Source organism: Solea senegalensis, linkage group LG6, assembly GCF_019176455.1.
Source record: "Solea senegalensis isolate Sse05_10M linkage group LG6, IFAPA_SoseM_1, whole genome shotgun sequence".
Classification (NCBI taxonomy): domain Eukaryota; kingdom Metazoa; phylum Chordata; class Actinopteri; order Pleuronectiformes; family Soleidae; genus Solea; species Solea senegalensis.
The window spans coordinates 19,878,199-19,904,000 of record NC_058026.1 but is presented as its reverse complement, the minus strand read 5'-3'; the positions used below and the strand labels follow the sequence as shown (position 1 = coordinate 19,904,000).

Genomic DNA, 25,802 nt, shown 5'->3' with positions numbered 1-25,802 from the left:
GGCAAATCCATTTTCTTACAATATACATGAGTTTTTAATAGTACTCCTGGAAAGAGTAATCATTGCAGGTAAGTGGAAATATGTATAGTTTTTACTGCCGACAGTTCTAAACACTGAACCTCAGAATGTAACAGCAGGTGAGTGGAGGTGACAGAGCGCTGGAAGCCTGGGCTCATTGATACTGACGACTTCATGTCTGGATAAACTGTAGTGATTGGTAATGATTGGTCATGTTTATTACAGTAGAGCCAGGACTACAACTTTATGATTGATGGCTACCACGACATGAAGAGGATTTTGAGATGTTTTAGATAACATCATTGATGATTCTGTTCAGTGAAGTATTCAGGAAGCTTAATGTATCACAGCTATTAGATTAGATTTGGGCGGCGTAATACATTTTCAATGGATCTGTGCATCAAACACAAAAACAAGAGCAACGCACATCCACTGCAACGCGGCCTGTTTGTCAGGGCACGTCCGCATCACACTGAATCTTTCGAGCTCTTTTTGGAATGCAGTGAGCACTTTCAACATGTCGTTTTGACAGACGGGTCGTAAGAAGTAGGTCAAACTGTTCTCTGTTCACTCTGTGAAATAAACGCTGGACTTCCATCATCCAGAAGAAGCTCCTTCCAGTTGATGAAGTTTTTAAGCTGCTATGAGAGGAAATGTGGTGCTGGCTCAGATTTAAGGTGCCAACGGTGAGGAGAGAGTCACGAAAGACAACTCTGTCCCACTTCGGTCCATGGTCTTGGAATGATTTACAGGTCCCTTTGAGGTTTGAGTTTTTAGTCACTAGTTGCACCTGTAACGGTGTGTAGGACCATTGTTTTACTCTTTTAATTTACTTTAACATTTAATTATTTTAAAGTTTTTACCACTCAATGGTCAAATTGTTCTGATGCTTGTAAGAAATTGTATTGTACTGACATCATCCTTGTTCAATGTTGCCCTTTGTGGCCAGGACATGCTCGGGAAAGACATTATTAATCTCTGGATATTTCCAGGATAAAAACATATATATATAAAATATATTATTTATTATTGTTATTATTATTATTATTTATTAACTTAATTAGTTCAGTGAGTCTGTAGCGACTTCTGTCATCTTAGCAGGTCTCAGGTTTTGGATTCTTGGTGGAGCACAGGAGCACAACCTTCAAGCACCTTGCATATCCCAAAACACGGATGTTGTTCTACCTTATTCTGAAAATATGTGACTGATTCAAGATGGTGTGGTTTACTAACATGTGCAATAACAAATGATTCAGCGGCATAACAGTAGCGTAATAATGCTACGTGGCAATGCTGGCAGACTGGGACTCTGATATGACATTGAGACAGACCTCCTCTCTCTCTTTGTATGAAAAATGAACATACAATCAATCTTCATTCATGTTGACCATGTAAGATGCCTCCACGGGCATAAAATGATTTGTTGATATCTGATATTTTAGTCCACCAGCACAGCAGTGCCTCGTTAACAGACCTGCAATTGTGTGTTGCTGAATGACAGAAAGAGGGAAAATGAGATGAACTGGATCGTAAATGTGGCTGCATTTAACACAGCACAAGTGATCCGAGAATGTTTTAAGCTGTTCTGATTCAGCAGAGTAACCAGGCTGTGTGTCCTGCTGCTCACCAGATGTTGACTGTGAATCACAGTTTTGTTGTTTGTTCACAGCAGTGAAGCAGAGATTCAAATATTTCTGGCTTTTTCTGAGGCATCTTTTTCTAAATGATGACATGAAGCTGAGAATATCATCCTTTTCACACATTACCAACATTTAAAAATGTCCCATCTTATTGTGGAAGTGGTTGGAGTTGCCAGTGCAGAAACAAGGACATTATCTCTGAGCTTCGCAGCTTCCAGTTGTGTTCAATGTGGTATCAAGCCAAGCTAAAAACTGGGAACTGGGCATCAAGATGTGTGGTTTAAACGCCGCCAGAGAATCGTAACAGCCGGCAGAACAGTACTAAATGCTGCAGTCTGGTTCAGTCACCATAGTAACCATATCAATCCATGCGCGCCTGCTTTCTCTTTCCCACAAACACACAAACCCATCGCCCAATCTTGCTTCACATGAATTCAAGGCTTAGCAAGATTTCCCAAAGCTCAAACATTTTTGGCTGTGTCTCTCACAACTGGAGCCATCAGAGAATTATAAATGTGGATACAACAGCAGGAAGACACAAGAAGACTGAGGGATGCAACAAAGTAAAAAGACGTAAAAAAAAGGATAGATTAGCACTGGAGTGGGAGAAGGATGGAAACAGGAGATGCAAATCAGACGGAGACACAGTGCTGAAGGAGACATGAGGCACATAGAAAGTAAAAGCTAGAGAGCAAGTGAAGGGGCAAAGGACTTAGTGAGTGAATGACATAGCAGCGTATTTTCTGCATGTGACAGCAGGTGAGGGGAGCAGGTGTTAAATATTAAAGCAACTCTGCAGAGAACCTACAGAAATGGCCTATTCTGAAAAGGGACATCCCAAGCTGGGACACACACACACACACACACACAGTCACATGTGCGCAATATGCAGACACCAAGAGCAGCATCCCACCACAGTCACATGTGCGCAATATGCAGACACCAAGAGCAGCATCCCACCACAGTGGCACAGCAAAGCAGAAAGAACATGCATGTTTAATTTACAACCTTCCATTTCAGCATGTTCGTGTTCCTATGCTGCACACTCTGGACCCCCAACCCCCATCATCTATCCCCAACACACCAAGAAAAAGAAGAAGAGATGAACAAGAGTGGCAGAGAACAAGCGAGCACATATGAGGGTGAGGTAAAGCCAACAACATTTCCTATTCCCCAAAGCGGTCCCTCCGTAATGGAAGTACAACATTCCAAACTAATTCGGTGCCTCTCCGGGGCTTACAAATGCCCTTTTTCCCCATCAATTCCGTGTTTCCTAAACATGTCACCCTTCTCACAGCACACCATTGTGTTCCAGAGGATTATTCCCGACTGTTCCGCACTAACATGCCTTTGCATGAGAGGCAAAGATGAAGAGAGACAGTGGGGAGGAACACAGACTAACACTGATTCATTTGATTATTAAAAAAAACACAGGTTTGGCAAAAACACAAAGATTATCTTTGATTTGTTGGGGCTGAAGAAACTGGGGTGGAATTACATTTATGAAAACTCTGGAAGAGATACAGGGAGTACATTTCCAGGGTTTGTCCTGGGCTGAAATCACATGTAATAAACATTATATGTCGGGTTTTTTCCAGATATAACAAGTGAACGTGTGGTTAAGTTATCTGAGGACATTTGACCCCTCAGCTTTAAATCATCTATGAAAGCTGTTTATATGAGGGTCTGTTTCATGTAATCTTCTGCTTGTTCTTCTTTTAGGGGTCAGCACGGCAGATCATCTGCCTCCGTCTTTATAGCTCGTTGTGAACTGAATGCACAGTTTAATGGTTTTAGAACAACAACACCGTCCATGTTTATATTGGTCCCCTAAAAGCCTTGCTTTCATTGGCCACCAGGATCCACTTTGAGTGGGAAAATGCTGATTTGATTGAGAGGCTGCTGCTTTTCCTCTTGCTGCTTCATTCTTAACTCAACTCCCCCTCTCACACACACACACACACACATACACACGCGCACGCACGCACACACAAGGTCTGTTGCAAGCTCCGCACATCGCTTCAGTAGATTTTCAGCAGAGAATTTTGAAAACAATGTGAAAACTTCAGTTTGCCTCTACAGTGTACATAGTTATTGTTCCTTCTTTGTTATCTTGGTGTTGATAAGAAGCTATAGCGCTGAGTCACGTACAGACCTGGTGTTTAAATCCAATTGCATTCAGACAGAGCTAAGTACAATGTGTCGTCTCCTGTAGCCACATATGATTACACCCTTTATTTAAATACAATGTGCAGATGTGTCTGATGTCAACGTGTTTGTGTGTGTGCACGAACGCCAAAGAGAACAAAAAAAGAGATTAGAGAAGCTGGAGTTAAATAAAGCCCTGCTCTCACTGCTGTAAGATTTTTCAAGCGCTTTTAGCCCTTACAAAAATAATTTATATGGTGATCAGTGTTAATGTTGCACTGGTGCTGATGGTGGTGGTGACAAATGAATATGTGAAAACTGATTAGTATGAAAAATGGATGGACTCTGCTGTGGGTCAGAGGATGTCAGCTGTGTGTCTCGCACGTGTGTCATTCACATCAGATCCACGTCCCCTGCTCACCTGCTGTCGAGCTGCTCTGCAGTTTCTGCTATGTTGAAATAATATACATTTGATGCCTTTGATATTAATGAAATAGACTTTAAAATACTGTAAATATTCCCCTGCGGCCGACTAAATACCAGGACTCTTCAGCCATGTACTCATCGGTGCTGCACATATTTCATAATTAAAGAGTGTTGAAAAAAGTCAATGGAATCAGGGAACTGAAAACCAAGAGTGTGAGACATGACATAAATGCAGATGATGAAAAAGTGAACAAAGTTCATTTTCACTTTTAGTGGTTAAAACACACATGGCTTGAGGTAAAAACCAGTGAGAGTTGTGTTCTCAAAAAGAGTCACACAGCCAGTATGAAGAGTCTCATTAACATGTGCACCTACTGTAAATGAAAAGAGATTCACCTTGATGCACCACACACACATCCAGTGTGAAATCAGCCAAATGTGTCCTGAGGACAGACTTCATATACTCAGGAATCTGGTCACATGTGTCCTCAAACCCCCTCAAAATGTAGTTTTTGTGACTGGATCCCTGGATGAATGTTAATAACAATTTCTTAACAGTGTCCTGGTGAGCACATCTGCACACAAAAAACTGCAGAGCTTATTCCTGCCTTTCATACAGGCTTAATCAGCATCGTGTGAAGTTATTTGACAATGGTTTGAATGAAACATACATTTGTTTATATTAACAATTTACACACTACATCTTAAAGTCATGTGCGACTCAGTGCTTTTCATACTGGGGTGCTGCTGGAAGCATTGGAGACACTAAAGTTGTCTCTTGGTTAAATGGTGTGTAATGTGTTCACGAAAATGAAGTAATCCATAGATTACTGTAATAAACACTGTGTGGAAGGATTGGAGGGCAAACCTTTCTCTTACTAACTGATCATGAACAGAGTCACAATGAGACAGGTAGAGATGATGGTGTGTCAGAGAAAGTGCAACCAAAATCCTCACTTCTACTACACACAACGACCTCTAGTGGTTTGGAGGTAGACCTTTTGACGAGACAGCTAATGGTAGGAAGGTTTGATGTGTTTACTGCTGCAGTGGTGATTGTTATAAGACAACAAGTGAAGCTCAGCTTCCTCTAAAATGTGGTCAAATATGTTCTGTGTTGTATTTACATTTCAATACTAAACTTGCTCTAGAACGCAATTAGTATGTAGTGTCACTAGTCAGATTCAACTGTTTATCGCGGATTAAGGATCGTCTTGTATTCCCATAGCAGCCTCCACATTAAAATCACTTGAAGCTCAGCTTTAACTGTCCCGGGAAGACACAGAAAAGGTTTTTTTCACTGCGGTGAGTTCAATGGTGATTGGCAAAATGGTCACTTCTTGGAGGAACTGTCTGAAAGGCGGAACCAGTTTTTGATTGACAGAGGGAAGTCTGTAAAAATGTGTTATTGGCTTGGCAATATAGACCATTTTCATTTGTGCATATACACTGTAAATAAAACACTATTATAGCAGTTCAGTTTTACATAATTCCCCTTTCCTTCATTTGCAGAATTTATGTATAAATAACTGGGCTTGAACTGAGCTTCCCCTGTTTCAAAGACCAACAACCACCACTCTCCTGCTGATATGGCTGACTTTTCCAGATTAACCAACCATTGGTTTAATAATAACCGCATAAGCCCAAGTCATTAGAACCAAACTCTTCACTCTGTTTAATCTTTAAATAAACATTTTTGACCACAACTGAAAGCAGCTACAATATTCTAGTCTCAAGGATAAACAGTCAATCTGTAACTCAGCTTAGATGTCACATGCTGAGTGAGAAAACAAACATAACCATCATTAAAAAAACAAGCAGTCGGGGTCGTCACAGCGAGATGCTGATCTCCGCATCCTTGTTTATTAGCAGACACAGTTTTCAGGAGAGCCTGTACGACGCTTGCTCCTGCCTATGTGATACGACCAGCTACTGATAAATATGACAGCTGGAAAAAGCCTTTGCTTGAAATGTGACATAATCATGACAGCTAAGTTTGCATTTTGGCAGCTTAATGCTGCTTTAACACCACGCATTTCACAATTGCACTGCCCACCGCCACATACTGGATATACATTATTTTGGAGCACTTGCCCGTCTGCCTGCCTCCTTTTTCTCTCTACTACGAGCTTGAATGTGACATTAACAGTGTGGATGAGTTTGGTGAAAAGGGGAGAGGCTCGTACACACTCTAGCTGCAGAAAGCACAGTGTTGTAGTGTCCACTGGGGTTTCATTCGATCCTGCAGATTACCACTACACCAGTGACAGCAGGTAGCAAAGCAACAGTCACAGACACAGTTAAGTGCACAGAGCCAGATTTTTTTTTTTGTTTTTACAGCAAAATATGTTTGCTGGCTTTGGTCTTGTTTTATTCTAACTACCATTGAAGAGTACATGTGTATCACACAGAGATATCACAGAGAGATGATAATATGACTGATAACAGTGGCACAGCAGAGCAGAGCGGGGTCTTTGTAATGAGCGTCAGCTCACACAGCGTCCTCATCACCTTTGTAATCATCTCCTGCTGTCAGTGCACCATCGTGATTGGTGCCGAAAGGATTCATTGATTTATCAACAGGAGATTAATGGGCTACAATTATCATTGTTATTTCTTTGTTTTAGCGATGATTACAGCAAAAATATTTAACACTTGTTGTTTGCACTTTCTCAAGTGTGACAATTTGCCGGCTTTGTCTTTTTTTTACATAAATAAAAATGTGTACTGTTTGGAGAAAAGACATGCATCGTTTTTATCTGATCAAATAAGAGATGATATGGTAACACAGTTGTCTTTCTCCTTGGCTCTGTTTCTGTGTGCACTGCTACACACACACACACGACTACATTTTCATTTTAAAACACTCTGCCTCTGTTGCCTTTTCGCCTGCCGTCCACACTACCCTGGAGTGATCGGCAATGGCTTTCTGAGTGACTTTTCTCAGTCTGCACTCCACCATCAGCTGTGAAGGAACTCTGAACAGCAATTTTCAGTTTGACCTCATCATCAATTAAGAAATAACAATGGTGAAATGTAAGCGTTCCCCACTCTTACATCTCACCATTGTTATTTCTTGTTAATTACATTTTCAGAAACATAAGAAAACAACTGCAGAGGACACAACCAGCTTCCTGTTCACCGATCATTTTCTTTTTAAGACATTCAGTTCATTTACATGCACAGTTTAATTTAGCTAAGGCTGCGTCTTTCTACTTCCAGGTCAAAGACCAAGGAGGACATTTTGGTGCATCCGCAGAATGGCAAGTCCAACTCCAGTCTAGACTAAGTGGATACATGCAGGAGTCTTCAGACTATGAATCGCATGATCCACTTATGTTAGTCTCACTAAGAGTAGCTCGATTTTAGACGGACTAATGTGTTTACATGGCATCAAGAAATTATAGACCAAATTATTGTCTTAGTCCGACTAAAATCTGACCTTTAACCTCTTTTAACAGTTAAACGCACTAACTGCTTTAAAATGAAAACTCTGTGTGTGTGTGTGTGTGTGTGTGTGTGGCCTACTAGGCATGGTTTCTCCGCTCGCCTTCCCCCATGAGGCTAATCTCCCAATAAACTTTCCAATCCAGCTGCAGCACGTAATCCTTGGTTCATCTCTCTGGACTCCACTACTAGATGGTTCAATTACTTCAGTGGTTTCTCTTTGTCTACATTTTTTAAGATACGGGTCTGCCCGTTGCCTGCTTCTGCCTCGATAATACTCTGTCTACTTGTGTGTCAGGTCCATCACTCAGCTGCCTGCAGTATCCCGCCACGTCCAGATCTGTTTTCATCGGTAGCCAAGTCCGACTTCACACCTGCCTGCGTTGCTCACTTATCTGGAAAGCAGTCAAACCCAGAGCTTCCATCATCCCAATACCAAACTTCAGTACCTTACCTGGTCTATCTACCAGCTCAATCTATAACATCTTTACAATAAACATGTGACACACCACCTGCCTCTGCTCTGATGTTCTCAGTCCAGACACTCCTACTCGCCACTAGGGACTTTTCAGATTACCGGGAACTCTACCGGGGTGGGGCTGTGGGCTGAAGAACGCTGATTGGTGGAACTCATTTAAGCCAGTGTGTCTGCAACCCACCTTAAAACTTAAAATTTACGGAACGTTGAGATGTGGGGGAATTATTTTCCCCAGGATAACAAGTTCCTGGTAATAAAAGTTCCTGGTAATGTTGGTGGAAAAGGGGCTATTGTCTTCTGTGTGAATGATGGACAGGTTGTGTTATTGTCTGACTACACAATCAACCATTTCATATTATAGAATAAACTTTGACGGAAGCAATCCATAGTTGTGGTCTTAATCACAACTGATTCACTAATTATTATTGATAGGGCAATTATTCAAATCTATACCCAGCATGCACATGGAGGAAAATCATCAATATTGTCTCACACCAGGCAGGTGCAGTCTAACTATGCTAATAAATGATTTGCTGACTCATTGGGCTCTTGTTGGCAAGTGTTCTGCTCCTGCCCTTAATTTAAACCATGCAGGAAGGTGCTGGACCATAAAAAGCCCACACACCTTCGAGGAAAGTGTGCCTTTTTTCAACCAAACAGTTAATATGGAGTCAAAGTAGTATTGGTTGACTTGGTTGACTGGAAAAATGCCATTTATTTATTTTACCTACAATTAAGCTCTTATACAGGGACTTCATATAACCTTCACATTGCAGCCTCACTCTCATAACCTTCAGCCAATTCTCCCTCTTCCTCCCACCTTATGTCTTCCACTTACCTCTCTTTCTCTCACACACACACACACACACACACGGAGACACACACATACTGCATCCCCCTGCAAGTAGTACTTCAAAAGGCTGCTGTATTATTTGCAGCAGTTATTGGTTCCTGTGTTTTTGGCTGCTGTGCCCTGAGAGATTTAAAAGCTAAAGAAGCTTTTGTGTTTTTATCAAAGCTTCTACAGTTTGTCTGTCAGTCAGCCCAGGTCTACGAGGTTAGTACCACAGAGAGAATTCTGCTACGAAAGAGATACACACCCCTAACTGTATACTGAGCATCACACCAAAATAAAAAAGACAATCTTAAAGGATATCTATTTTCTACTTTTCCTTCTGAGCGCCACACATGATGCAACCACATACACCACTGTATTGACTTTGTTTGCATAGTCCTGTTTTAGACCAGACAAACACAATGCTTAATCATTGGATAAAATATATATAATGTCTTTTTTTGACTCCTCTAGACAACCACAGTAATAAATGTGTACCAAAGGGCTTATTACACATGGAACTGCTGAGGTTGATAACAGCCAGTGAGCCAGGGGCTGATTTAAATTCTGCCTCCCAACTTACAGCGTTGGCAGTGTTCCAACTTTAAACGTATACAATAAACTGGATGAGTAGTCCAGATTCCACAGACAAGTTTTTCACACAACAGTGCGTCATTTTCTGATCTACAACATGCTGACTACAACATCCTTTAACAGTTTATACAGGAAGTAAGTGAACCTTAACATATCCATTAGACAACGACTGCAATAAATCTTAAATAACTCAGCAGATGCAAATATAGCATACGTCAAAGGCAATGATTTGGCCTTCTTCACTTCCTGTATCTGTAGTGGCCACTTTTAAAAAATACATATTTTTAGAGGTTGACATATTAGATGCTGCAGCCAAGTGATGTACAGTACGTAGAGTAAATACCAAGTTTGTCAATGATGTAAGTGTGTGACAAGATTGGTAACAAGGTCATGTCAATGCAAAGCAGCGGGAGGAGGCTTTGATTGTGCATGTATTTTGAAATAGGTAACTCACCTTGTCAGCCATTATCATAGAAGAGCCTCCATGGACTCCCAGAATTGGAAGCTGTGTCTGAACAGACAGGAAGTCAAGGATCTGGGCGATGGCCTCCTGATCGGTGCCATCAGCAAACACAATGCCATGGAGACGAGTACGTGACAGAAGCTCACACAGCTAGGCGAGGCAGGGAAAAATCTTATGTCAAACAAATGCTCTGTGTGTGTGTGTGTGTGTGTGTGCCTTTGTTAGAGAGTATGTGAATTTGCCTCACCTGTGTAATCACAGACTTTGGGTCTGTCTGGTTGATCCTCAGTGATACCACAGAGATATCAAGGGCATCATCAGGGCGCCGAGGTGGCCGGACCTCTTGATCAGAAACAAGGCGCGTCTGGCCCATGATCACACCCACATTGAGCCCTGGAGGCTTCTGAGATGCCACAGGCACTACAATTTGTGACAGTAGGAGTAACATCCAGCTCACTACACCCATCATACCCTGCAAAACACACAGCACAAACACCAAAAATTAAGATTTGTCATCTTATCCTATCTTTACCTTGATATTTTCTGTCTACTATCAACCTGTAACAGGTTTCGATAAGAGCCTAGAGCTGCAACTAACGATTATTTTCATAATCGATTCATCTGTCGATTATTTTCCCGATTAATCGAGCACTCATTTGATCCATAAAATGTCAGAAAATGTTTCCCAAATCTGGAGATCAAACCAACATTTGTCAAATGGAGCAATGGTACCAGAAAATATTCACATTTAAGAAGCTGAAGAAATATGAATATGACTTAAAAAAAACACTAAAACCTAATCATCAATTATCAAAATAGTTGACAACAGAGTGACAAAAATGTCTAATCAAACCTAATTACAGTGTATTCTATATTTGTGTATGATTACTAGTATCATTGTGATATCTTGTGTATTCTTCAAAACATACTGTAAAACAACCCAACTTCAAAGATTGGCTTGTATTTATGTAAAATTAGTGACTCAGATATGTGAGGTGCAAAAACAAAGACAAGATGTTAGTGTCAGAGTTCACAGTCAAAAATCTTCTAATTCTTTTCCAAAGTGCATTAGGGAAGCATCGAAAATCTTTATTTTTGCTTAAACGCTACTGGAGCTTCATAGGATGTTCTAACTCTTTCTTTCACTGCCTGCATTTATTTGAACATAATCTATGCCTGTAGGCAGTGTTCTCAGTAAAGTGCCAACTATTAATGGATAAAATAACCCTGAAATAAATGCAATCTGATTTTACCCCATTCATGAGGGTTTGAAGGCAAACATTCCACATCGCTAAAGGCGCAAGAGTGTCAGCATCAATCAATAACGTTCACTGAGATAAAAATACATTCTTTCAACTCCAAGCAACATCTTAACCAAGTTGCAGTTCTTATACAGAGGTGTCTTGCTTCCAGTTTCAACCCCGTATTACCTATTCCTGTAATATGAGCATATCTGAGAGGAGCAAATGAATGGAGGAAATGCAGTGTGAAATGCCCTGGGCTGAATGATCGCTAATGAAACTATGATGCGAATGCTACATTGCATCTCAGCCAATTTTTTACACCACCACAGTCCAGTAGAGCTGAAAAACACCCCAGGAGGAAACATTACGTCCGCAAAATTATCCTGCTGTCTCTTAATTTCTTTATCCACCTTGTTAGCTAACATCGCATCCATGCCTGCTAATCGTATCTGTTCATTTTCTCGGAATGTATTTCATATTTAAACTCTCTCTCGCTCTAATCCAGCCAATCTGTCCTTCCAGCTGGGATAATGTGTGTGTGTGTATCTGATCCATGTCATCTCACACCCGGTATAATCAGGTCAGTTAGTCAAACCACTACTTTTCCAGCTTGCTCGCTCTGCTCTGGCGCCCACAGACTAGCCTACAGCTCAAGCAGCACTTAGCATACGCCGCTAAATCATAAACCGCTACACTCCTGTCCTCAGGAATTAGCGTCAACTCCAACCAATGGGACAGGAATACGCAAACGGTCACCGGAGTTAGTATCAGTGCTAACACATGTAAAGGCCCATAATACAAAAAAGACGGATAAAGAACCTTTCGTCCATCATTGTGCGCCAAGCAGGGGAGCTCACGATGACGGACGAAACGGAGCAATACCAACGGAATTTGTGGGGGCAGTATAGAGTCAATAGTCCAATCAGTCAGTAAAACGATCAACTAACATCATCACCAAGTCTTGTTTTCTCCTCCACACTTCACACACAGGTATCATATATATACCTACATCTTAAATCAGTCTGACTGCCGGGTGCTGGGGTTTTATTCATTTATCCGGTGAAGCAAGTTGTCAAAAGTCGCAGCAGACATTATGGAAATATTGCAAATGGCGCTCGTCACCGATCTCTCTCTCGCCAACACCAGCGAGTAATATTCTCCATTAATGGGACAACTTAAATTTAGTAGTCTTACATTCCACTGCCACAAAATCCGCTTGTGTTTCCCAATAAAAAATAACCCCTTTGAATGGTCGCTATGTTTGTTCACCCCTGGTACTCAGCACTGCCCTCTAGAGGAAGTATTGTGTAAATGTCCATACCTATGCAAAAGATGTATGCAGGGTAATGACAGAGGTAAGGGATCATTCATTCATTCATTGATCAATGTTGCTGGTAACCAGGAGGGTTCCATGAACTGTTTTATTTTTAATTATCATTATTATTATTGTTGTTGTTGTTGTTGATTTGCACATAAAAACCTGAATGGAACAATGAAGTGATAAAAGGTAGATGTACAAGAGTGCAAGGGAAATGGTTTCAGCGAATAAGTGGAAGGCTGTGGGTTTGATTCTTGGTTCTGCTAGTCTGATGGCTGTGCCGGCAGCATGTGAATGGGAATGAAAGATGTGAGTGTGATAGAAAATGTTCTGCATATAGATGCACTGTACAAAAGTGTGAGAATGGCAAAACTGTAGTATAAATCAGCTTTAAGTGGCCATCAGAACTAGGAAAGTGCTATATCAATACAAGAAATTATTTTGCAGAAAACGGTGGAAACAGAGGATACAGTTGGTCAGAGGAGGTATGTGTGGACTGATGAGGAAACCACAGTTTGAAGCAGCAACCAAACCTTGTTATCCGTCTGTGGTGGCATGGTCTTTTGTACCACCTATTGCTTATATTGGTGAACTAATAGTATTAGTTATGTATTATATATTTTAAGATATAGTTATTTGCACAAAGAAAAATGCACATTGTCTTTTACCAAAGTCATACATTTTAATGGAGACTTATCTACAGACTGCTTCCATTTCCCCTTGTCCGAAAGATCATCTGCTGACTCCTACGATTAACACCCAAATGGCATGCCATTGTTCCCTATGTGTTAGCACTTGAGCTAATAATTTCCATGGTCCAGCAAAATTCCAGATCCTAATAATGTAATACAGCAGGGATAATTGGCTGGAAGAAGGTCAACACAAAATTAGACTTCACTCTTTAAAAACATAGTACAAAAGGTGAGCGTTTATTCAACAGCCACTTTACTACAATAGAACAACTGTAAAAAAAAAAAGGCGCAAAGGGAGCTTTTGTTTGTTTTCATTGAAATATGTTTCCTAAATTGCACTCATTTGCATTCAAGCAGCAAATCAATCGTTTTAATTTCATGGTTAAAGTTGACTCTAGATTTGTGAAAAATGATATCACTACCAAAGCTAGAGATAAAAATGGGAGCTGTCATTACAAAGGCCCTGGAGCTGCTTCACTGATAATGTATCAGAGGACATCTTTGTGTATCCCAAACCTAAGTGACTTTCCTCGGCTATAAGCACATTTTTTGGTTCGCCAATATCAGCCCTAATGCTTATTAAATAGAGCTCATGAGGGTGTAATTACTCAGATCTATCAGTCCAGGATTTCATCGACAGGAACGAAGCTCAGAAGATGACACTCCTGGTTTTATGGGCCTTGTTTCTCCAAATATCGTCAAGTGATACAGTACTCTTTTCAATATGTGACATTTTGCATTGTGGTTTAAAAGGTTTAAATTTATTTTTAACTACATAAATTAATTAAAAGCAAATCATCCACTGGAACTGCAAACATATGCAGCGTATTTCACTTCACTGTCCATACATAAGAAGTTTCAACATACAAGACTACATCTGTATTATTATTACATGTATTATACAGAATAAATTCAGTTTTTAAGCATTTCCAAAAAGTCTTATTTTTTGTGACCTGCCACGTATTGATTTGTTTCATACTATTTTTCCATATTAATCTGGATATTTTCTTTCTTTTCTATTTAATTTCTTCTGCTCTAACAATTTGTCATTTTCCTGCTGATATTCTCTTCATAAAATGGCAGGTGTTCGGTGCAGTGGAGGAGGTGAGTAATAAATTATCCAATTAATTTTCAAATCAACTCTGAATGCTGGTTTAACCATTCAAAAAATAGTGACACAAATGAGTGGTTTGCATAAAACAGTATGAGAAATGTGTTGTAACCAGAAGAAAATAGAGTCACTCTTTAATCTAGAGACATTCACATTTGCTACAGGGCAAGAGAAAGTCAAACTATACCTTAACATTAAAATTTCAATTGTACCTATTGTATTATATGAGATAGCAGTTCTTTACGGTGTCAGGATTGAATGATGTCACACGTTATATCATCATTGCCTTTGTGTACAGTGAAACAGTCACGAGTGTAGCATAGAAGATCAGCTTCCACCCAAAAATAATGTCTTAGCACTCACTTTTCCACAGTTTCTTCCCTCTGTGTTATAAAAACATCTTTTCACATCATCAGATCACATTGGTATGTTGATGTGTCATACTGTATTATCCAATTCTTAACTGAATGCCAGGGCCATATTTATGCATATTTGCACTTGCAATCTGCATGAAATTAGCTTCTCATTTACTAAGCAGTGGGTAATTATCAGTAACCGGGACTGTATTTTAGGTGCGTGCTGAATATAAACGAGATCTCAAAACATGCTGCTCAACAGAATGACGAGGATTTGATTGGGTAATAAATAAAAACAAAAGCCCTGAATGACAAATCAAAATGTAGAGATGGTGAAATAAAAATCCCACTTAAATGAAAATGTAACTTTGCAAACCATTTACTAAGGCCCCAAATAAACAAAATGTTATTACAATCACAATCACTTGAATCTCCATAATGCATTAATGTGAAATTCAGATTAAAACAACTCTCCATCTCATTTTGTTTAGTGTAACTTTTCTTTGAAACTGTCATAATCACTTCTAAATAATACAGTGCTGTGCTCGAAGACATTTTAATATCATCAGAATGCTGCACTATTCTCCCCTCTACAACTTCCCTTTAATACGCCATGCCTGTAAAACCAGAAAATGCAATAGTCACCAACATTATATTCTGCCCTATTATAGTGTGTATTCCTCCTTCAAGTGCTGAATGTATTAGCACAAAGATGAGAACGTCAATGATCACACATAAGCTGTGTTTCAGTAGCAGTTCCTGGTCTTTGAAACAGGGGAAGCTCATTTCACGCGATAATGTAAAACTGAAATGCTATAATGCTGTTTTTATAAACAGTGTATATGTATAAATGAAAATGGTCTATATTGGCTCATGTGGTTATTATTATTAAAACAATGGTCATATCAGCAAGACAGTGGTGGCCGCTGGTCTTTGAAACAGGGGAAGCTCAGTTCAGGCCTAGTTATCTATACATACATTACATTCTGCAAACTAGAAAAAGGAAACATAATAATTGTGTAAAATTGAAATGCTATAATACTGTTTTTATTTACAGTGTAAATAAAAACAGTATTTGGTTTTTTTTTTCACCACAGTGAAAAAAAAAAGTCTATTCTGTGCCGTCCCATAAACAACAGTTGAAGCTAAACTTCAAGAGATTTTAATGTGGAGGCTGCTCCGGGAAAACAAAAATCACATAAGACGATCCGTCATCTATGATAAACAGTTGATTCTGAAGGAACTAGTGACACAACAAATACACACTACATACTTTGACAACATGTTAGAGGAAGCTGAGCTTCCCTTGCTGTCTTCGCGCAAATGCCACTGCTGTGTTTGAGACGACAGTCTAATGCACTTCCAAACTTTGACATGTATCATTCGCATCAAGTAAAATGTATTTTGTGCTGTCAGTTTATAATTGAGTCTTTGATCATCTTGCAAATGTATTATCTGCAAGATTCCTTAAGTGTATTGAATTATTATTTGAAACACTATGAGAAAGAATCTAACAAAATGAATTAATAAAAGAAAGGTTTGGTTTCCCTACAGGCGGTGTGGAATCCATGGTTCTTTTCAGCAGAGAGTAGTTCATTGTTGTTTTTGTTGTTAAAGATTTATAGTGCGCACAGGAGCTAAAAGAAGAGTAAAGCCACCCACCTTTATTGTTACTTAGTTTTATTTGGCTACAACAGCACTGTGAGAATTTAGCTGTAAGCTTGTCACATCACCAGGCAGTCTGTGCGAAATTGTTTCTCAGCTGCAGAAAAAAAAATGAAAGCACGCTGCAGATGGTGGTGTGACGTCTTCAAGGATGTACTAGACTGTTTCAAAAAGGTGTCGAAAAAAATTGCCTGTCCTCTGTGCCTTTTTCATATTTCAGACTGACAGAGGTTTCAGTAAGTAAATTAGCATTTCAACAAGAATAGCTTCTTAAGGTAACATCTTGGGTATGATTGGTCCTGCTGCTCTCATATCAGGCATCCTCTGTAGAAGGTAATCTCGAGGTAAAAAGACAAATTTGAACCCTAGACAGTCAGGGAAGGGCTTAAACAAATTTTCCTTTCAGATGTTTATAGTTTGTTGGATTGTCTCAAGGATTTCCTGAGGTTTCATATGACAATGGAAAGGACAGACAGACAGATGGACAGACAACCAAGTAGTTAGGCATGATCCATCCATTCATTCATTTTCTTTCGCTTATCCGAGGTCGGGTCACGGGGTTAGCAGCTTGAGCAGAGAATATATACAGTATATTATATACTGTATAATATCATATATTCGCATCACATCCAGTGTGCAAAGACTATGAAACTTTGTTCTATGTAGAAACATCATTATATTCTTGCATCACACAGTAGGATAACACCGGGCTTGGTCAAGCAGTGACGTTGTTGGATACACACTTGTGGAGTACCACAAGGCACAGTCTTGGGCTCTTTCCCTTTTTGCTTTTGTTTGTGTCACAATAGCAGCTGCATCAAATTCTTTTTATATAAACTGTAGGTTCTTGTGTGCATCATTATATAATCTATTGAGATCAAGAAAAGATACAGGAGCTATTGTACTAAAGAGCAGAAATAAATTCTTCTTTACAAAAACCTTGTATGTGGTACTTTTATACATTGTTTTCAGACCACAAGAGGCAGAAATAAGCTAGTGAAAAACAGTGACAGGAAAATGATGACTGAGATCTCAGTGAGATCAATGCTGCTCTACAAGCTGTTGTGAGTCGGATTTCAGAAGTAACAACTCTTGAATCCATATTCTTGTTGAGGGTAAATGATGATGTCGACAGAACAAATAAATCTCTGGCCACCAGTGTTGAGAAAAACTATAGTCAATTATTTATTTCACACTAAAGTAATTGTCTTACTAACTACTGATGTAAAATTAACGACAACAATTTTCTAAGGACAGCCCTCATAATCCTAGCATTGATTAAGCATTACGTTTACTCCTCTTTCTCCCCATAAATGTTGTAAAATGTTGTTATCTCTGCTACTTCAAACAGCTGCTGCAAAACTTTACAACAAGAGAGCCATCAGAGTTCAGAGTCATATAGCAGTGTGTCATATCCAGCATTTATCTCCCCGCAAAGTTCTCAGTATCTTCAACTTCACAAAATTAACTTTAGTCACAGCTTTGTTCAAAATACAGTGAAGATCTGGTTCCATGTCTTTGGATGCTGCCGATGCAGCCGGCAGTTTGGTTTGACAGACTTTATCTGTGCAGTAACCCCATTCTTTCAGCTGGTCATCACTGCCATGCCATTTGTTTTCCAGCGCAGCTTAACTTTAGTCATTGAAAGCATCCAGAAGTCTGTATATTTCACCTCTCCTTTCATTTCATGGACCCCAAGCCATGGATGGTAAACCCTTTTACCTTAGACTAAAAAAAACCTTATACCTTAGACCAGTGGTTTCCAACCTTTTGTCCTTGAAGCCCCCCTTGCTTGTGTCCAGGACAAACCAGGCCCCCCACCCCGAACCTCTGTCCAGGGCATGCACACAAAAAAGAATAAAGTAAAACGTTTAGATGCAAAAATAAACAGCAGTTTTAGGTTTTTGTTCCTATTCTCACAATGTATATAGATAAAAACTGTCCTGTGCTTCAATTAAATCAAAATCAAGGTATTGCCTTATGTTCTTTTGATCCCGGTGAGTCTTTGTACTTTAACGTTTCTCAGACAACAGGAACGTGATCTGTTGTTGGTGATACATAGCTTATAAATTGGAAGGTGGACCCAAAAAATTTTATTTTTTATTTTGATTATACTGACTTCTAATTATCAAGTGGAGTGTCTGATTGGGATGCACAAATATAATTATATTAACCTCATAAACTCAGAGCAGTGACACTCTGAACCCCCCTCCCCCCAGGTTGGGAACCATGGCCTTAGACTAATGACCAGGTTGCCCTACACAACCACTGATCCAGCATGTAACATTTGGGAGGGTTTATTGGCAGAAATTGACTGGACTACCTATAAGTATGTTTGTGAATGATTGCTTTAAAATAAAACTTGTTGTTTTGCTGTTGTTTTAAAATTAACCTTTTATATGTACATTTGGAAATGACCTTGCTTTAGTTGCTTGCTTGGCAGATTGAACGAACAGCTAAGCTAAAGCAGATGCTGACTGTGCTAACTAAAAAGATCAGCTCTGCCTGAATGAACGTGATGCATAAACCAACAGAAAGGAAAGAAACAGGGGAAAGTGTGCAAGTTTAAGAAGGGAGAGAGTTGTGAAACAGTGTTTACATCCTCTGATATACAAAGGCAACCATAGTTTCCTGACATGTTTGGGAAAGGGAGGAGTGAGTGGAGCAGGTGTTTGCTGCAATCAACACTGTCACCATTAGATGTCACTAAGTCTTACACACTGTATCTTGAAACAATGCAATATATTCATGTAATAAGGAAACTTTAAAGCTTTATTGGGTTAAGTGCAAGAGCACTGAACTGAGTGTCTGCAGTGAGTGACAGAGAAGCTGCTGTGAGACGGACACGTCTTCTCCTGCTGCCGCTTTGTTTTACTGTCAAACAGTGAGCCTGCTAAGGTGAGCCTGCTAAGATAAGTCTTCTTAGATGAGTCTGCTAAGAAAAGTCTTCTTAGGTGAGCCCACTAAGATAAGCCTGCTTAGGTCAACCCACTAATATAAGCCTGCTCAGGTGAGCTTGCTAAGATAAATCAACTTAGATGAGTCTGCTAAGAAAAGCCTTCTTAGGTGAGCCTGCTTCAGTAAGCCTACTCCGGTAAGCCTGCTTCGGTAAGTCTGCTAAAATAAGCCTGCTTAGATGAGCGTACTTAGATAAGCCTGCCAACATGAGCCTACTTACGTGAGCCTGCTTAGATGAGCATCTCTAGGTGAGCCCGCTTAAGTGAGCCTGCTAAAATAAGCCTGCTTAGGTGAGCCTGCTCAGCTTCCAAAAAGGATGACTGTCCACAATCCAAGGCTTTACCATCATTGTATGAACTCATTGACAGTGGTTTGAATGTAGCAGATATTAGTTTATATTTAAAAAGTTACTCACTACAGCCACAAAACAAACTGGTCAGAGTCTTCCTCAGCTTAGAGTCGTGTTGGCAGGTGTCAGCTCTTTGCACTTCACTGGCTTCCAGTCGAGGTGCAATCATGTCATATTCTATTAGATTATAGATTTTACTTGGGAGAGCTCGCAGCTCCTAGTATTTTAAAAGGGTATGAGAAGTCTAGATAGTATTCCCTCATGGAATTTAGAGATCATGTGTTATGTTTTATGTATATCCTATAAGATATTTGTATATTGGTTAGACGCAGTTGTCATTTAATTCTAATTTTTTTGTTAAAATGATCTATGTTTTCTAATGTTCCTTAATGGCAGGCATTGAATGTCTGTCTACCGCTTTACGGTGGTTAATGAAGTGTGGAAACACCTGGGACAATGATGGAACTAACTCTCCCTATGTCAACTCACTCTGTTTCTAACACAGTCTGACATGTGGCTTAAAAATGAATGAAATCATAATAATCCATACATATCTAATCCAGAAATCAAATCCCCTGCATTTAACAAAGATATTTTGCTGCTACCTTAGATTAATGTAGACACTGAGAATGTTGTCAGTACTGATCAACAAGTAAATACAAATATTCAAATTTCAAACATTAATGACATTTTATCTCTACTACAACTACGGACGTACCATAATGGAACCAAATGTAGCGCAATTGCAGTGCATCTTCTATAAATAATTGTATTCAGATATTCTCGCTCATTTTTCTGACCTTGGAGCAACAGAGTTGATAGTTTCTTAAGATTGCTCTGCATTTATGATAGCACAGCGTGTATCATTATCCACCCACACAGAGAGTGAACTGCAAAACATATTTTTCATCTCGATTCAACAGCAGAGTGTGGCGGAAAGGCCATGTTTGACATGTTGTATTTGTATTTGTTTAACACTGATGTAACTTCTCTTTTAACAGCCCAACAGCCTTGTTCCACATCAAAATTTTAGCAATACAGAAGAATGTGTGTACATGTGTTGGTGAGGGACAAACGTTTGACAACGTTCATCTTCTTTTCTTTTTTTTTTGAATGGTTGTGAATCAAGGGACGAGAAAAATGTCTGCAAAAATTCAGTCATTCATATTTGATTGGCACTAAAAATGACAAACATTTGAAAAATGCCAGAACGTGAACACTCCTGGATTGGTTTGGGAACTGCAGTGTGTGGGTTAATGTGTTTAACATTGTGGGTATTTGTTTTTATGCGGCAGAATGTACAGGAACAATTTCTGTAAATCAGAGGGCGACAGTGGGGCAGGAAAAGGTGAGCGCGGTCATAATAATTAAGTTATTATGAAGCTGTGCCAAAGCTTTGAGAGTTTCGGCTGTGGTTTCGACCTTGGAAAGATGACGTGAGGCGAAACTGTGAGGGAGCTCAATGGACACCATTTAACTTTATATTAGCATTGGTTTTCACTGCATTAAGGATGTAAATTGGGAGTTAATTGTAAGGTTTCAAATGTAAATATTTACACTGCAAATAATTATGTCAACATATGTAACATGGAACTAAACTTTAAATTTGACCAGGCAAAAAAACAGCTGATCATTTGCACAATATGAAACATTTCTTTGTTTAACAAGTAAATTAATAGTAATTACATTTTTATGATAACCAGAAAGCAGAATGTAAAAAAACTAGGGTTGAGAGGATATAACACAGTAAGAGACTTGGCAATCCTTATGAATATACTATGTGATTTTTCTAGCTTTCAATTATTGAAAGGACCTAAAACATTAAAATGACACAGGGTGGTTGTAGACAATCGTTGGCAAGCCACATTAGACAGTCTGATGTAATGATGGAATGAATTTCCCTTTTAATTTTTAACCAAAAACTGAATTTGTTCTCATTTTCATGCATGACATGTGCACCAATCTCTTTAACCATCCATTATTGATGAAAGTGGAGACTTTTATTAATTGAGTGATTTTTCTTCTCTAAAGACTGTGTTGATATAAGAAATTAAGGAGATAAAGGTACTGGTAAATGTTGTTTTTAGGGAAAATTCTGGGACAAACAACTAATCACCAGCTGAATTAAATGATTTGCCACAATGACAAACTGTCAAAGTGTCGCATGCCCTCTTACCTTTCGTCTCTTTCTCCTGAAGGTGACAATTTTGCCGCATTTGTCCAATCACCAGTGAAAAAAACCTCTATTCTGTGCCGTCTCATGAAGAAGTGATGCTCAATCCTGGTCCTCGGAACCCACTGCCCTGCATGTTCTTGATGTTTCCCTGCTTCAACACACCTGATACAAATGATCAGCTCGTTAACAAGCGCTGCAGAAGCCCGCTAACGAGCCATTCATTTGAATCAGGTGTGCTGGAGCAGGGAAACATCAAAGAGCCCAGGACCAGGCCTGAGAAACACTGCCGTAGAGTTTAGAAGAGAATATAACAAAAGTATTAAGTTAAAGGATAAACTGCAACTAAATACATCATAATGTAAAGAAATGGTGCTTTTCCATTTTCAGTTCTAGCACTACTCGGCTCTACTCTACTCGGTTTGGTATCAGCCGTGTTGTTTTGCATTACTAAGGTGCCTCCTCAACGGGTCTTCATAGCACGGCTGCACGAAACTACTGTTTCGTCTTTTTAAACACAACACAAACTTGTGATAAGTAAAGTACTGCAGTTGTTTTGACTGTACTGAATCATTAGAACCAGTTCATTAAAAAGATTAGTTCAGTACTTCCTGCATGACCAGTGTGCAGACCGTGTCACTGAACTGAAATACGGCTGAACAGGTTATGATTCGGCTCACAAACGCCAGCGTTCAGCAGTGCTGTCGCTAAATACACCCGACTCCTCTGTTAAATATTGAGATTTTATCTAAATGTCTGAGATGAATGCATGTTTTCAGGATTTTTATATCGATATCGAATGACATAAAAATAAGATGTTTTCCCGTATCTCCCAGCCCACTGGCAAACTGTCCAGGGCCTATCGCCCTATGTCAGCTGAGATTGGCACAGCAACCCAGCGACCCGCCTGTGGAGGATAAAGTGGTAGAAAATGGATGGATGATGGATCTCCCAGCCCTAAAAATAAGAAATCATTTTATCATACACTTCCTGAATAAATTCACTAAAACTTGCAACCAGTGGACTTGAACCCTGTTGACTATTCAATAGCCTTCCATCTCCAGTCTCCAGGAATACTCCTTCCACTTTTTTTTTATCCAACCAATGATTTCTTCCTTTAAAAAGAGAGTTTTTCCCTCTCCACTCCATTCAAGTGCTTATTGTGTGGACGGTTTCTCTTTATATTGTGCAGTCTTGACCTTGCTATGTTAAGTGCTTTGAGATTACATCACCATAATAAAAGTGAATAGTATTGAACCTCTATGGCAACACAGGTATAGATTTTCCCAATGCCTTACTCTAACTCAGGAGCCAAATACATGTAATAAAAACGTAATCAATTAAACACTCACACACAATCGCTTGTACATTTCAAAAGGGATGTAAAAAATACAGTATATCTCCTCATTGTCCTCAAGCAGTGAGACTAAAACACAAAAATCCTTTGCTTCCCCAGTTCTGTTCCACACTGTTTAAAAATGCATCTGGATACGACTCATACTGTACCATTTTTTTTTTGTTCCCCCATATGTTTTATAGGGCAATTGGACTTTGAGGAAAAACCTCATAGTTTCTTACATAATATATCACGATGCAATTTTAAGGAATTAGGTTGCGGTCAAGACATATTTTCAATGGCTGCTTTTCAAAACATCTATCATTGATCATTCATCTCTGGCGCCAGTGACTGGTCAATATATGCTTTTTGATGTTTTGCTCATTGCCATTAAAAACTACACTTGGCAGAGAGAAACAGAAGCATCGGATGTTCCCACATCACTGAATGACCCATCTGGCTGGGACAGCACCTGTCGCCAGCACCGGAGGGACCATTACCGTACACCTGGAGTAATATATTTTAGATGATATGGGGCTGTTTTATGAACATGTTTGGCCTGTGCGTTTCAGTTCTTGGCAAAAGATCATTTACGAAAAATAATGATGAAAACTGGCGAGAAACTGACATGGAGTGTTGATACTTTTATGGAAAAACAGTAACATTCTCATTTCCTCCTGGATGATCAAGGTCCCTTATATCTTGCTGTCAAATAGTTTTCAACATTCTAGTCCAGACGACTCTTTTATTGTATTTGTAGTTCCTGGGTTAATGACATTATTAGGGATTATTACTGGAATATAAAAACATACATTTTAGATTAGGAAACATATTATGTTCTACATAATGTAACTGTCCATGTTTTGTTTACGTATTTACAATCAGTGTGTACAGCATATATCCTAAAATGATCACTGGGATGTGAATATAAAAAATCTACTTTATCGTCACTGTGTATCATTAAAATCCAAGCCTGCAGTTTATTTTTAAAAATGCAATTAAAGATGTAAGGTTACTGCAATTAGATAATTAAAGTAGAAATCATTTATTTATAGTACTGTTTAGACTGCAATTAAACTGTGATACACAGATAAATAACACGCAAAACAAAATCTACAGCTAAATCAATAAAGGCAGAGTCAGTCCTCCAGGAAGTCTCATCGGTGCTGTGTTTGTACAAATTAGAGACAAGAGACAGAAGCCTTAGACTGGGGTGGAGAAAATAAATAAATATAAAACACTGAATTACTCCAATCTAAGAGAAAGGAGCATAGACAACTTTCACTGGATTGGTAATAAATAATAACGTGAGCTTGAGTGTCAAAAAAACTTGAGATTTAGACGTATTTAGATATTTTTAGTCAACTCATGAGGACTTTTCATTGTGAGCCACATTTATGTATATTATATATGTCACATTTCTGACATCAGCTCATGATCCTGACATGAAAGAGACGCACAGATGTACAGTAGCAAGTCTTCATTTGCTAACCTGTGTCTAGAAGTATGAACACAATAAACATACACAAATATTATATCACACATTAAAAATAACGCAAGCGCTGCAAATAACTGTGATTAAAAACACACAGGCTCTCATACTGACCTGCTTTGTTTTTACTCGTATATTTTCAATACAAATTTAAATTTAAAAGCAATTTTGGTGAGATATGAGTGATTTATTTTATAGTGCACAATTTAAAATGTATTTCATTATGAAAATTCAATTATACTTTTGTTACCACACGCTGCCCGTCCGCGTTTAGTTCATTTTCACATGTAGCTGAACCTGCAGCTGTTATTATTTTTCACACATTACACAAGCTTTTCGCAGGACCGGGTGCAGGACAGTTTGTAAAAACCTGCCCCAACACCAGATGATAATTGTCCTGGATTTGGCCCTGACAATCATGGGTGCCTCACGATTTTAGGCTGGTTTGAACAGATTATCTGGCCAAATTATTCAATAGTGTGAGGGTTTAACAGATGTGATTTTAACGTCATCTGACGCACCAGAGTCTTCACTATTTCAAAACTTAGGTATTAAATATGTTTGATATTTACGACATGACGGTGAGGAGCGCGAACAGAACCCCCCAATAACCAATGACAGTGAGTTGACTGGGAAACAAATAACATGATAACCGCCTTCTCAGCCGTGACTTCATCCACAGTTTTTAGCATTTGTCAGCACAAAACATCGCACACACAACAGCTAAGAACTGACGACGCCGACAGTCCGCCTCCGTGTCTGTTTATACTCTGAAGTCATATTAAATCACACAAGTTTCTGTGAGATCCCAAATCCCTGGAATCTAGACCCCACATTTTTAAAATCAGGTCAGATTTGATATTCCTCTACAGGCTTAATGTAGTGAGAACATGTTTTATTCTGCTTTCAAGAAACAAGATGACACAAGTGAAACTGAAAAACTTGGTTGCCACTTGAAAGTGTGCGCTTATAGACAGATTTTGCAACGCCCCATGCACATGTGATATTAACAACTATATCTGGATATTAGGGCGTAAGTTTTGTTTTCCTCCTTAAAAA

The 25,802-nt window shown here is 39.2% G+C and overlaps 1 protein-coding gene across 1 annotated transcript in view; it reads right to left on the bottom strand.

The window, feature by feature from the left end:
• grin2ab (glutamate receptor, ionotropic, N-methyl D-aspartate 2A, b) overlaps nt 1-25,802 on the bottom strand; it is a 114,836-nt gene that overhangs the window by 78,757 nt on the left and 10,277 nt on the right. Inside the window, exons 3-4 of the mRNA XM_044027448.1 lie at nt 10,297-10,521; nt 10,041-10,199 (exon numbers count right to left, since the gene is read on the bottom strand). Of these exons, the coding sequence (XP_043883383.1) occupies nt 10,041-10,199; nt 10,297-10,521 (384 nt within the window). The remainder of the gene's footprint in view (nt 1-10,040; nt 10,200-10,296; nt 10,522-25,802) is intronic.